This window comes from Mastigoproctus giganteus, chromosome 12 (assembly GCF_048544385.1).
Source record: "Mastigoproctus giganteus isolate SK-2022 chromosome 12, ASM4854438v1, whole genome shotgun sequence".
NCBI classification, from domain to species: Eukaryota; Metazoa; Arthropoda; class Arachnida; order Uropygi; family Thelyphonidae; genus Mastigoproctus; species Mastigoproctus giganteus.
Genome location: NC_143586.1, coordinates 133,696,317 through 133,710,304, shown reverse-complemented (window position 1 = coordinate 133,710,304; position 13,988 = coordinate 133,696,317). Strand labels below are relative to the sequence as shown.

Below are 13,988 nucleotides of genomic sequence, written 5' to 3'. Positions count from 1 at the left end.
CACTGTCCAACTCCAAACTCACAGAACCAACCTTTCCTTTCACCTTCTGTTCTCTGTAACAACCGTTCTTTACATGTTTTCCGAAAGTTACAATCATCTGCAGAAATTCAAGTCTAATGTCAACAACCTTCAAGTATCTTCAATCTTCTCAATTTTCAACCCATGTACGGTGGTAAGTATAATAGGTTCTAATACCTTTCGTGTTTGGGGTTTCACAAAAAAAAGTTTAGTATTATACCGACTTTTAAGTTGAAGTAGCCCTAGCCATTTTCACCCCTGTGTTCTATCTCTTTCCTCCTCCTCTTTAAATCTATGCATTTGTTAGTCCCATCCACCATTCCATCACCAAATCTGTGTCCATGATCTACATGTCTAGAGCCCTACTGTCTCTGAATTTTGTTTGTAGTAAATTAGTTTTATTAACTAACAATAACTCTTTCGAAAACATGTTTCAGTGGATGTGCGTACCTAGAAAAAACAATTCCTTCATTATAAACTTTATGTATTGTTTGTTTTAGACAATGTCGAGGTCTATTTTATGCGGTGGAAATGGCTATATTTCATCAGGAAGCTTTATAGTGATGGAAGTTCAGCTTTTTCCCCCCAAAACTCAACTTCAAGAAAAATTCTAATTAATGATAGCAACAGTTAATGAATACATTATAATAACTAAGGAAAATTAATTTAGAAAATCTAAAGATTAATCAATCATGAAAAACTCAAGTAGTTTAAAGCAAACCGAAGTTTGAATTATGAAAAGACGAAAGTCTTTTCGTGCATTGCATTCTTTTATTATATGTTACTTTAAACTGGCAAGATGATCTGATAATATCAGTTAGGCTTCGTTATTTTCTTTGTTGCAGGAATCGGATACCAAAGCTTGTCCTGTTGATAACGGTTTATCCTATGAAGAATGTAACTATAACCAGAGGGACATCAGTGTTCTTCAGAACATCCCTTCTGAAATTGTTGGAGAATCAGACAGTGACTGTGATTTAGAAGAAGATGCGTGCATTCCTCAAGAATCGATTATTGAAAAGAAATGGGTAATTATATCCAGTGTAAATTCAGAATCAAATGAAGAAGGGGAATTAGAAGATGAAGTTTCGATGATTTCAGGAATTGGATGTAAAGATGAAGAAGACTGCTCCAAGTGGAGATTAGAAATAGGTAAGGCAAATTAAAAAAAAACACTTTTAAAACCAACTCTTACTGATAAGGACAGTGACCAAAAAGGTTCTTGCGGATTTTTAACATAGAAGGTAAGTAAAATATGAACAAAAACAAAGACTTTATGTCCCGGCACTCCTTGGCCAGAAGGTGGAAGCTCGTAATGGAAGAATTTTCCACCAGAAACAGCAAAATATTCTTTGATTAAGTGGAGGGTTCGATATATGTGGCACAGATTGACAAGATGATAACTAATGATATGATCTGTGGGTGTTTGGAGTACATAAGCCATTTTTCGTTGCACGTTATTAAAAATGGCTCATTACTGTGAGACGGAAGCAGAGACAAGCAAATTGATAGTATCTAAAGTTTGTTGTCGGTTGCGAGTTCCTAAGATGTTTATTATTCAGTTGCACACCGTTCACGGTCGATGAAAATACAAACGGATGGTTTCATCTCTCATACTAATCTTTCTATAAAGTACTTGGCAAGATTGGTTTTGAATCTGACACAGTGGCGGCCCCTCGTCTTTCGTGAGGTGTGCTATCAAGTGAATTATCAACTGATTTAAATTTTTTGAACCATTTTTGGGCTTTAAGTTAAAAATGCCCCGGGGAAAAAGAAGTGCACTTCTCATTACTTAGGTTGTCATACATGATTAAAATTATAATGCGAACTGAGTAAATAGTTGGTTATTCAGTTCTCTTTACTCACAACTATTTACTTAGTTCGCATTATAGTGTGTTTTCAGAAGTTTTGGGACCAATAGCTGGTTACAAAACGAACATTCTTTCTCTTTCCAATACTACGACTGGACATAAGATTTTTGAGCTATCTACAGACATTGAAGGCCTGTTTGTTTTAAAAAAATAAAAACGAAAATGGTTTGCAATTCAAAGGAGCGCTTGTCCAATAAAGCCACAGTTTTATGCTACATTGCAGTATCCTCTGAAACAACATATTTAAATATTGAAGTCGGGTAAATTTAAAGTAATCTCTGCAGTGGAAAAACGGTGTTGATGTTAGAGGGATCACGAATATAGTTTTGCGAACAGCTAGGACCACTTTCTTCAGTTTCGATGACTACTGAAGATCATTGAAGAGAAAAGACTGAACTCTCGTCAGATTTAGGATTAAAACCAATCTTTAATTCAATGAACAATGATGAATTTTTGGAGAACAAGATTATCCAGCAATTCGTGAAAAAGCAATCACTTTGTTTTGCCTTTTTTTTTTAAACTACATGCTTATGCTGTATAACTCTGTAACCATATTACAATAAAATCACAACAAAGGAATCGGCTGGTTACTGGTCAATCTACTTTTTAAATCACTTTAACTCTGACTTGCAAAATTAGTGAGGAAGGAAAACCCCAAATCCTGGTTAACGCTAAGAAAACAGAGAAGTGCTATGGAATGGATTCTGTGGTTTACATATATAGAATTTTTATTGTAAAAGAGCATGTTACTGCAATCGCCAAAACTGCTTAGCCACAGGCTTTTAATCAAGGATGCGAATGATGATCCTTTATGGTGAGATGAGATTGAAGTAAATTTTGATGAAGTGTACTGACAGTAGGCCATAAAATTAGTCATACATTTTTGAGGAAGTTGTTGTTTTACGCGTTTGTTTAAATATGGTTCTTTTTTATTATTTTTCAGTCCGATGCAAAACAGTGAGCATTTGTGAGGCTTGACGTTCCCATACGAAAGTGTTTTGCTCTGAGTACAGAAAGTGGGACCCTCCAATGGCAGATATCCCACAACCAAGCGGTGTCGCTGAATTCAGCGAATATTTGGATGACGAGAATGGTTCTTGATGAATCTTCTTTTGTAATGACACAGGAGGACGGTTGATGAAAGCATGAATTATTTCGCGCCTACTGTTGTTTAAATGCCATTATTCTTCCAAATAGAACTGTTTAATGGTGGTTGGTGCAGCTGATACCAGATATCCGCTCCACAGGGTTCCAAAAGCTGAATTATTCTGTATACATATTTATTAGTATTTTAATATCTTCTATTATCTACTAATATCTATTAGTATTTTAATATACTAAATACTAATATCTATTAGTATTTTAATATCTTTCAAGCCATCTCTTATGATGGAGATGGCTTGAAACCTACGTTAGCTTACTTAATTTAAGATGCAGATCCGTTTAATGTGATGAAGAAAGCTGTTTTTCATCAAGAAATATGCCACTCATTCAGAACTTGTAAAATTTGGGTTGAGTTTGGTTTGAGGAAGAAAATAATGCGAACTGACATCACAGGATTAAATGACATCGAGAATTCGTCATGATAGGTTGCAAGTTGTTGGAGCAGAAGTTTAAGGCTATTAGTAACACAGCAACATCTATCTGGACTGTAAACATGTTTTCATGAGTGGATAAGAAAAGAATTCTTTTGGAAAGAAATAAGGTAAGGCTATTTAGTCATTTCCGTTGACGATATTATTCCATTAGCTGCAATAGTGCTTCTGCATAGACCAGTCAAACGAAGCTTGAAGATCGAGGTAGATTATCGAGCATGGTTTGAGAAGTGTACGTTGCACTTAACTAAAATTTACATAAGTGAAGATAGAATTTCCACGTTGCTTATTCACCCCCATTGTAGTAGACTAATCTTGTCAACACGATCTTGTTTTACCCTTCTTTAAAATTCATAGAAAGATTAATAGTGTTGTAGACGAACTTGGTATTTACAGTGTATCGCCTGAGATCTCGTTAAAAATGTAATTATCGATTTAAGGTATTTATAATTAAATTGCAATCTAAGTCAAATTTATCCAGACTTTGATTTTATAGACACTTAAGCGCACTTAATTTATTCAAATATATTATACCTGTTCAATTAAAGGTGACTCTTTCAAGAACATCATTGTGAGGCGCGATTTGTCCTGTCCGGAACAGTGGATGTCACGTATTAAACTGATGAATAAGATATTGTACAAGGAAGGCATAACCGATTTATATATATAAGCAATGAGCAAGCTAAGATTACTAATTAGTGTGTCGATCTCATATTGTGGAAGCCTTTCACCATGAGTTGCTCTGGTATTGAGCTACTCTAGATGAAAAGCACTGCTCTAATGGAAAGTATACCGCTTTTTATTTGAAGCGTATGCCATTAGGCAGTCCACAGTTTTGACTCTTATTGGGATCGCTTCGGTGGATAAATAGGCATTCGCGAAACCCGAAAAACCCAGTGAATAACCCATATTGAGGCAACGGCTTACTTGTGCAATGTTTTTTAACTCTCGGTAAGGCTTTATGCCCTAAATATACTTGCTTGGTGAATAACTCTCATATACCGATGAACCCTTGCTTAGACTTCATTGCGATTTGGTTACGTCGTCCTATATTGTTTCAGATGGGACTGTTCGATTCTCACAACGTGATCTTGAAAGGTTAATCTTTATTTTAAAGAGATTTGGTAGTATTATAAATAAAATGAATTTAAATAGCTTGCATTGTATTACGCAGAATCCAGTGAAGAAAAGGAATCATTTCGCTCTGGTTGGATTGCAAGCTTTGATCCTACCGAAGATCCTCCAAGACTCTTAGTAACTCGTGGTCATGTAAGTTCGCTAACACCAACTTTAAATTACTACGTTTATTTTTCTAACTAGTTAGCAAATTTATTAATCATGTTTATTAATCATTTTCAAACGCTTTAATAATTTAAAATGAAGAATACAATCCTTAAGGGATAACAGCATGGGTTTGTGAAGGGGAAAATCTTTCCTGACAAACCTGGTTAATTAATACGATGAAGTCATATAGCGTTTAAATACTGGAAACAATTTCAATGTTGTACATTGTACGAGTATATCCACGTTTTAGTAAAACTTTAGTTTGGTTCTCCATGGGAAGCTACTGTACAAACTGAAGCGTGCTGGGATTATTGGAAAGATCCTCACGTTGATTAGGGATTTCCTGGATTAAAGGGAACACAGGGTAGCATTTAATAGGCATTCTTCAAAGTGGACTAAAGTAGCGTGAGGTTACTCAGGGTTCAGTGTTTTGGCCCCCTTTTGTTTTTGATTTTTCTCAGTGATACTGATGAGGATGTACAGAAAAAGTTTGCTAGTATTTTAAAGATAGAAAAGACTGTTAACACTAGGCTATGCTGCTTCAGAATGGCTTAGATCGGTTACACGTATGTTCTGAAAGAAGCCAACTGAAGTTTAATTCGCGAAATGTAAGGTTTTGCATTTGGGAAAAGAAATCCGGATTAACATACAGACTGAGGGTAACTGGAAGTTATGATACAAGCACGAAGATTTCCTTTCAGAATAACTAGAAAGACTTACTGATCAAGAGGACCTTTTTCAGAAAGGAGAAGGATGTTATTATTCCTATTCATGAAAGGATGGTGAGACCTCATTTGGAATATTGTATTCAGATGTGGAGTCCACCTAAAGAAAGACACTACTTCTAGAGTGACGCTAAAGAAGGTCAGCGGGATTGGTTGGAAGTGCTAAGGGTTTTCCCTATGACAAGCGCCTTAGAAGATGTGGACTACATGTCTATAGGCTTTCTTATTTGCATCATTCGCCACTACTAATTCTAATACTACACAGCATGTAGGTAGACACCTGAGAGGTGATCTGTTTAATATTCAAGGAGGCAGAATGAATAGTGGCAGGAATAAAAAGAAGCAGAATGAATGAGGAATGTATTTTCAAACTGGCAGGTGAAACAAGAACAAGAGGACACGAATATAAAATATTGGGAAACAACAGAAGATTGGATCTCGTGAAATTCAACTTCGAGCAGCTTGTTGTTGATCGTTGAAATAAGTCACCTCCCGAGGTCGCTGGGAAAGACAGTGACAAGGTTGAAAGCGGAATTGGATGTTATGTTTTAGAAATGGATAAATTGTGATTGACTTAGGGCCTTTTTAATGTTATAACAAATGTATTAAAAATGTATAACTTTAATGCCAGCATGCTTCTCAATACTTCCTCGTGGCTGGAACAGTGGTGACGAACATTGTTTTGACACGTGGTGTGGAAAAGGCAAATCCGGTTCGAATCACACACACATGTTTTATTATTATTCTGTTTTTTATCTTAACAGTTTTCTTACAATTTTGCTAACTGTTTGACTACACCTTAATTTTTAAGTGGTGGGGAAATTAGTAATAAAAAAAAAGTTAGCAGCTTTGACAACACAACCAAATTGACTTTATAAAATTTAGGTTTTCTGTTTTTTTTTTTGCTTTTTTAATACGTGTATTTTAAGCATCTGCAGTAATATTGTTGTTTTAATAATGCGGTCTCTCTGAACATGAAAAATAGACTAGACAGCTACGTAGATTACATCGCATAAATATCTAAGAAGCATGTCTTTTACGAAGCAATAATTACTTCTTGTCATTTATCTTTCGGAATAGATAGTCATTGTACCAAGTGGAGGGACACACATTAGATCTCCAGCAGACATCTTTCTCTCACTCCCTTTCTTATCAGGCATATTGTACTGTTGTCAGATAAGTCATTTATCTCTGCAGCCAGCCCTTTTCAGACTCTCGTTCAGCTTCAATGCGAATAATTCTTTCTCTCTGCAATATGCGCACATTTCATTCATATTTTCAATTTCCAGACCAGTAATATTGGAGCTATTGGGAACTGTGACTGGATCTGTCTATCATTCGATGTCTTCATCAGATATATCTATTACTTTGATACACAGGTCTGTCAGTAGAGCAATTAATGTACAGAATCCGGTATTCCTTTTATGTTTTCTTAAAGCGATCTTCTCTCTGTCTCGCTTCCATCAAATCGTTGAAATCAATGAACGAAACTAAATAATCCGCATTGGGTGAACAATCAAACCTTCAAGAAAAAGCCTTACTTTCAATTTCTAACTAGATCTACTAAGTATGCCTTTCTTCAAATCTTACTGAGCTGAACTATCTCCAGTTTCGCTACCTTTCCATTCCCCATAAATTTAATTTTAAAATATCTCCTGATAGAGTACTTAAAACACTATCGATCTGTTACCATTCATAAGCTTTTATCCGAGAACTATTACCAAAGCGGAACAGCCAAATAACTCAAATAACAGAGATTGTTTCCACTCGTCACTAATCCCATAACATGCTAGTAAGAAACCAACAGGTATAATCCGTGTTGCGACTGCTTTTAACTGAAGATAGATTAATTATCTGATTTCCTAAATGGTGGTGTTTTGAAAGATTTATTTCTGTCGAGACGATAAAACTGTTTTTGTTCCTTATTTATTAAGAAGTACATGAAAAACGCTAAAAGTTGTGCACGTCGGTTATGAAAACTACTGAAATGGCTTTAAGAATCTTAATAACTTTAAGTGTCATTAAAGAACCGGAATGGAAATTTGAATATAATGAGATTTGACTCCATTATTTTGTAATAAATTTCTCTTTATTTGATAATCAGAGAGAGAGAGAAAAGCTAGTGTACAGGCACTGTTGATATAAATGGAATAAAACGGTCTTTTCATAGGACTGATTTTAAATTAAAATTCCATTCGTTTTTTTAAACTCGATTTCCTTTCAGGACTCATTTGAAATTAAAAATATTCATTCTTAAATTGTCTGTGTGTTCTGTACTCTTTGCTTATATTGTGCATCGATTTTGAAGAAATTAATCTGTACCTTAATGTGGTTTACAGGATGCAGAAACTCACGTGAAAATAGCCAAGAAGGAGAAAGATGCAGAAAAAAGAAAGGGAAGCCAAGAAGATGAGAAAAATTCTAAAATAAATCGAGATGAAGACGCACTGGTGTTTCTTAAGGAACAAGTAGAAGACGATGCGCTGTTGGACATTCCCATACAGGCAGCTGTGAAATATAAAATGGCACGTCTTACCCTGTCTGAATGTGTGAAGGCACGCAAGTTTGACATGAAAATTATACCCAGCACTTGGATTTCTTTCAGTGATCGCCATATACGGTAGGTAATGCCGTGGTTATAAAATTTCTTATTGCAAATATTATCCAAAGATAGAATTTGTGCACTTTAATACCAAAAAATTAAATCTTTGGTTATAAACCAAAAATTTTGGTTATAAACTTTAAGTTCTTTGTATTTAGTTGAAGAAAAATATTTCTACACCACGTTAAAATAATTTTATTTAGTTTATTGTATTCGACTGCTCGTACAGTGGAAATTTTAATTTAAAATCAGTAAACTGGTACTCAACCCACTACTGTCCGATAACTAATAAAACTGCTCGCAGATGATATTCTGAGTGCACTGACATTAGGCCAAAGTTGGAGAATTTTCCATAAGTTGACAGTTTGTGATATTATATACCTAGACTTTGACTCGTTTGATACGACCTCCCTCACCACGGGTGGTAATTGTATAAGCTGGAATATATTGAGATTACAGGGAAGATGCTAAGGATGGTTGGAAGATAGGTGGTCGCAAACGAGCAATCTTCAAAATGGACTAGACAAGCATAGCAAGTGGAGTCACTGAGGGTTCGTTACTAGAGTTCCACTTATTAAAATCTTTAAAAATAAAAGAGTACAGGTAAAGCTGTAAATGTTTTCTGATGATTTTAAGATTCCAAGGTGGTTAATGACTAGAACCAGTCTATGTTGCTTCAAAAGAATTTGGGCCTCTTGCAAATATAGTCTGTAAAGTAATAATTAAGGTTTAACTCTTCTAAATCTCTTTCACCTTGGAATAGAAATACAGGAGTATTTTACAGACTGTGTGGAGGAGTCAAAGATGGTTCAGAACAAAAAAGACTTGGAGTTCAATCAAAGTGAATGAATGATGTCAATGAAGTTTATCATGCGGTATAAAAGACGGATAAGACAATACATGGGTGTCATATAAAAAACACAGAACTTCTATTGCTTGTTCGAAGGAGGACATCAAGATTGACAGGAACACTAATCGCTTGCAAAGATTTGCCATTCTGCGTTCCAGGATTTGCCGTCTTCACCTCCTAAGCTTACTAGGAATGGCTCATCTTCTAAGCCGTTAGGTGGACCTCTTTGAGTTGTACCATCTGACCATTATAGGTCAGATTATGCAATGAAGCTGGTCAGTAGGAATGATCGAAATGCATCCATTATCTGTAGTCGGTACCTGACAAAGGACTGATAACACTAATTGGACAAAAAGTGTAACACTGCCAAAGCGTCGAAATTACCAATGGACTAACTGGAAAATGAAAGAAAATGAAAGAAAATATTCCTCAAATCTAAATACGGAACAAAATAAATAAGTTAAAAGAAGTTAACCCGTATCGTAACCAATATTTCAATCTTTAATGTCTTTTCTCTCAGTATCACACTACCTTTGATTTACTATTCTCTGTTCTTGTGCTGAGGCGAGTTTGCATGGTTATTTTAATGGTTAGGATAATCAAATACAAATGGCTAAAAGTGTGAATACGTAATTTTGAAGCAATAATATTTATAATACCTCAGTTAATAAAGCAGAATTGACTCATGCTGAATATACTTGTACCTGTGCATTTAAAAAACAAAGCTTCCCGTGGGTCGTTTTAATATAATTATCATTTTCACATGAGCTATAAAACGAGATGTTCCTAGTAGTAATTTGAGTGAGAACTGGGATATTCCTCCTATTTATCTTTCGATGGACGCCATCCGATCAAAGATTTGAACAAAAAGAGCGCAATTTCTCTTCATCTCGTCATTAACAGAAGGAACGAAGAGAATTTTGTGTGGCATCTTCGAGTTCCGGAAATTAAGAGCTAGAAAAGTCCGCAGTGTTTGCATAGCTAACTTTCTCTGCACGAGTAATTATTACCAAAGTTTCTTTAAAGTAGCTGGCGCTCTCCTTTCGTTATAGGCTTACTTTAAAGGAACAGAACATTTTTTTTTCCTTCCAGTAAATGAGAAGACGCGAAATTAGAATTAAAAATAACACTTGAAATAGTTTTTGAAAGTTCACCTACAATTGCAATTTTTATTTGCAAACTTCTTTACGCACATGATTCAACTTCTTACGTTTTACTTCGGTGACATTTCACTACCGGTGGTCTAATTTCAGAGGCTAAAACAAGTATTGATTCATCCGGTTTTTATTTTCTTCTTGGCATTATAAGGGATAAACAGTACGATGCAATCCAGATAAAATTCCAGGGGTTACCATTACTTTTTGCTCATCTGCTATCATTATAAGTCGAAAATTAAACTTAGGATGGACTTCGCAAAGTTATTGATTTTTCTAAAAAATTTTTGTGTCGGTCGTGCCTAAACCAAAGATCTGTTCTGTTTTTTGCTCGGTTGCCATGACATTTCGTTTCTTACATATTGCCTCATCGGGCCCGATGTTTTACAAGTATTTCGCAAGTATTGGTTTTTCCTGTGTGTTATTCCGAGGTTTTCAGATCGCAAAATATGCAAATAGTCCTTGAACACACGCACACTTGTACAGACTTAATGCATGATAAACCACATGAACTGATGCACGATGACCATAGTAGTTGATGCGCTAAAAAATCTTCGTCATGCCAACAAGTATCTGAATTTTATTTGAACAGCACTGTGCTACTTTATCTTTTTTTATTTTCTTCAAATTTAATATTATTCCCAAAAATCAGTCCTGCTTCGCTGGTTGTAGAATTCTGTTCGCGCTGCTGAAATTCCATTTTGGCTTATTTAATTAAAAGCCTGTCCAATTAAAATGAAACCCACTTTGCAATAATTCGATAAGAATGCGTCAGAGTTTGCAATAAAACAAAATTTTATTAAAAATCGAACAAATAATTTAATTAAAACTGCTATAGAAAATGCTGGAAGTATCCACCTTGCTCGTGTTGACGCGCACTCTCTCTTTTGAGTGTGATTGATGCAACTCTATGAAAAATGAATTCAACATTAATACGACTGCAGGTCTCAACGTTTAGATATTTATTACCCAATGTTTCTTGGTACAGTTTCTGTTGATTCTAAAGCGCATCAACAACTTAGACCATGTTCAGATGTTGCGCATTATATCTCTATAAATGTGTGCTCACAGACTGATGTACATGTCCTCGTGGATAGGACAGTTGGTAGAACCACCGTCCTCCCCACACTGAGTGGAAAAAACCTGAGTTCGAGTCCGGTTGATGACGTGAGGAATTTTTATGGGCATTTTTCACAACGCAGCTTAGTTGGTCTCAGGCGAGGATAGCATGGTTTTCTCCCAGAAACTCGAGTTTTTCATCCAGCAAACAGAAAATCGACCTCAGAACACACGTAATTTACAAACAGTATACACGAAGCAATATGGCCTCATCGCTAATGCTCCTAAAACCCTACTACAACTGATTTACATGTTCGACAGCTGAAAAACCTGGAGTACTGGAGGAATTTTGGAAGGGGACTTCAAAAATTCATATCCAACGAGTTAAAAATGGCGAAACCGCTATACCGACACAGAAGACCTTTGGTATTGCAATATTGATTTAGACTCAAAGAAATGCTCCAAAATAAATGCATGGTTTTCTCCGAAAAGCTCCATTTCACGTACCGTATAATAAATGCTCTACTTCTCAAGTGTTACTGCTGTTACAACGAAACTGCCTTCTGTCACTTAGCTAAGAAATCTTACTCTATATCCGCTGACATCATGTGCTCTGTTACAGTGAACTCGACACACACGTTGGCCAATGGGATGTGCAATAAATGAATAACCTATTTTACGTACTGTATAATAAATTCCGTGATTTTGTTCAGTTTCCTCTGTGACATTAATGGCGTTGGCTCTACGTTTTTACTCTCTGTCTGTTCTTCCTTTTGCTGAATTGAATTTTTTATTCGTAATCTTCTTTTACTCCAGTTCTTGGTTTACAAATTTACTGAGTGCTTGGCTGATTATTTAGACCTGCAACGAGATAATTAATGTCATTAAGAGTCAGTACATTTTTTGTGCTTAAGACTGACATAGGCTTAAAAATTATAGTACAGTTTGAGCAATGTCATAACTTATTACAAGGTTCATTATCGTACTCTTTAGGATTATAAAAATGAAATGTTCGTATTTTAAATGTTCGATGGAATTTATTGTTTTTCAAGAGTTTCTTTCAGTTCAGTTCATTTTCCTTGTATAACTCTTGCTTCACAGCTTGCCATGCTTGGGCAATCACGAGTTTCATTAGAGTAATTCGCTTAACATATTCACGTAATGTTCTTTTACATTTCATGTTTGTAGATATTTTTGGACACGCTCTGCTATCTTTCGTACATCGCGTTAATGTGTTAACTAATTCCCCATATTTCTTGTTTTTCCTATCAGTGTTTTCTGTGCGCATATAAAAAGATCTAATTATAACAAGGTTCAAGAAAAAAAGATAAATTCGAATCAGATTTGCTTCCCGATGCAACCATATTTAATTTAGAAAATTAAACTTAACTGTAGTTTGAAAATGTCGCGTACGAAATATTTACAGTAGAAGCCAAGGTACATATGGATATAAATGATAAAAATTATTATTATTATTATTATTATTATGACTTTTTCTCCTAATGGAAAATTTTCCACCCCGTGACGAGTACTGGTACCCGGTAGTTAGTTGCGTCCTTTTACTATCATTATTATTACTGTTGGTCAAGGAAGTCTCCCTGACTAGCCTACAGGTGTTCACGATTGGCCCCTCAAATCCAAAAGAACGCCTACAAGGAACTCTAGAAAGGAGTTCCTGGTAGGTATTCGTTGACAGGGTTCTTATGGAGAGCCTCTTTGGTACCATGCCGATGGTTGATACGATGATCAGGTTGGTCATTACTTGTTCCATATGCCACATTTCATTGACTTCCTGTCTTAGATCTCTTTACTTTCTGATCTTTTCCTTGTAGATTTTCTGTAGGTTTCTGGTGTTTATGGCCGGTCTGTTGTGCGGGATCATAGTGTCCATTATTATAGCGCAGTCCGTGTGTAATTTGCAAGTAGGGGTCTCTAATATGGCTTGGAGATTGTACTTGTAATACGGTACACCTTCTTTGATCAACCAATATTTTTACGCTAGATTTTGTTGTGGCGACCTGATCGTGTCTGAGAGTGCACTCCGTCTGGGTGATCATCCTGCATCCCGCAATGATGTGCTGGATTGTTTCTGGGGCCAGATTGCATCATCGAGATGTGTCATCTGTGATTCAGAGATCTTTGGGTGATATATTTCTGGTGTTGATTACCTAGTCTTGGATGATCTCGAGAAAGAGCCTCCCGCCATGCTTTGAAAGCCATTTTATCTATGCAGTCTTCATGGAGGTCATTGTCTTCGCCAGATTTTGTTTGTTTTGTTCTGTTTTGTTTGTTTTGCTTGTTCTGTCTGTGTGAGTGGGGTCTCCTTGTTAAGGTTGGGCGGTATGTGCCGTTTTTCTGTCTTCATTATGGCTTAGTAGCTATGTTTTTCTGCGAGTAATTACTCAGGTTCTTAATCGCCTTCTTCTGCTGTTCATTGAGGTTTCTCAAATCCCTCCATCCTTTTTTCCGGGCTGTGGTCAGTCTCTCGATGGCCGACTTCGGGTGGTGTTGGCGGGCCCCTCACCCCCCACCGCCGATCGGTGTGAGTACAATCTATGATTCCAAAGGAGTATGTTAGCAGTGCAACTGCATAGATGGTTACGGCTATGACCATGTTGTTTTTAGCAGGCTCCTCAGATTGTATTTCCCAGTCAGGCCGGCTTTGATCTCCTTATTGAGCCTGCACCATCTCTACGTCTGTCATGGCTTCAGTCTCTTCACCGGTCTTCAGCTGGTAGTTTCGGCCAACTGGAGTTCCCTGATGCAATCCACGAGTCTAATTTATAAGCCCAAATTATTATTGCACTCAAATTATTTGAGTGCTGTCCGA

The 13,988-nt window shown here is 36.2% G+C and overlaps 1 protein-coding gene across 1 annotated transcript in view; it reads left to right on the top strand.

Moving 5' to 3' along the window:
* The window catches only part of LOC150077440 (tetratricopeptide repeat protein 17), a 204,521-nt gene that overhangs the window by 175,335 nt on the left and 15,198 nt on the right, over window positions 1-13,988 (top strand). Inside the window, exons 15-17 of the mRNA XM_090385905.1 lie at window positions 864-1,170; window positions 4,659-4,753; window positions 7,833-8,113. Of these exons, the coding sequence (XP_090242031.1) occupies window positions 864-1,170; window positions 4,659-4,753; window positions 7,833-8,113 (683 nt within the window). The remainder of the gene's footprint in view (window positions 1-863; window positions 1,171-4,658; window positions 4,754-7,832; window positions 8,114-13,988) is intronic.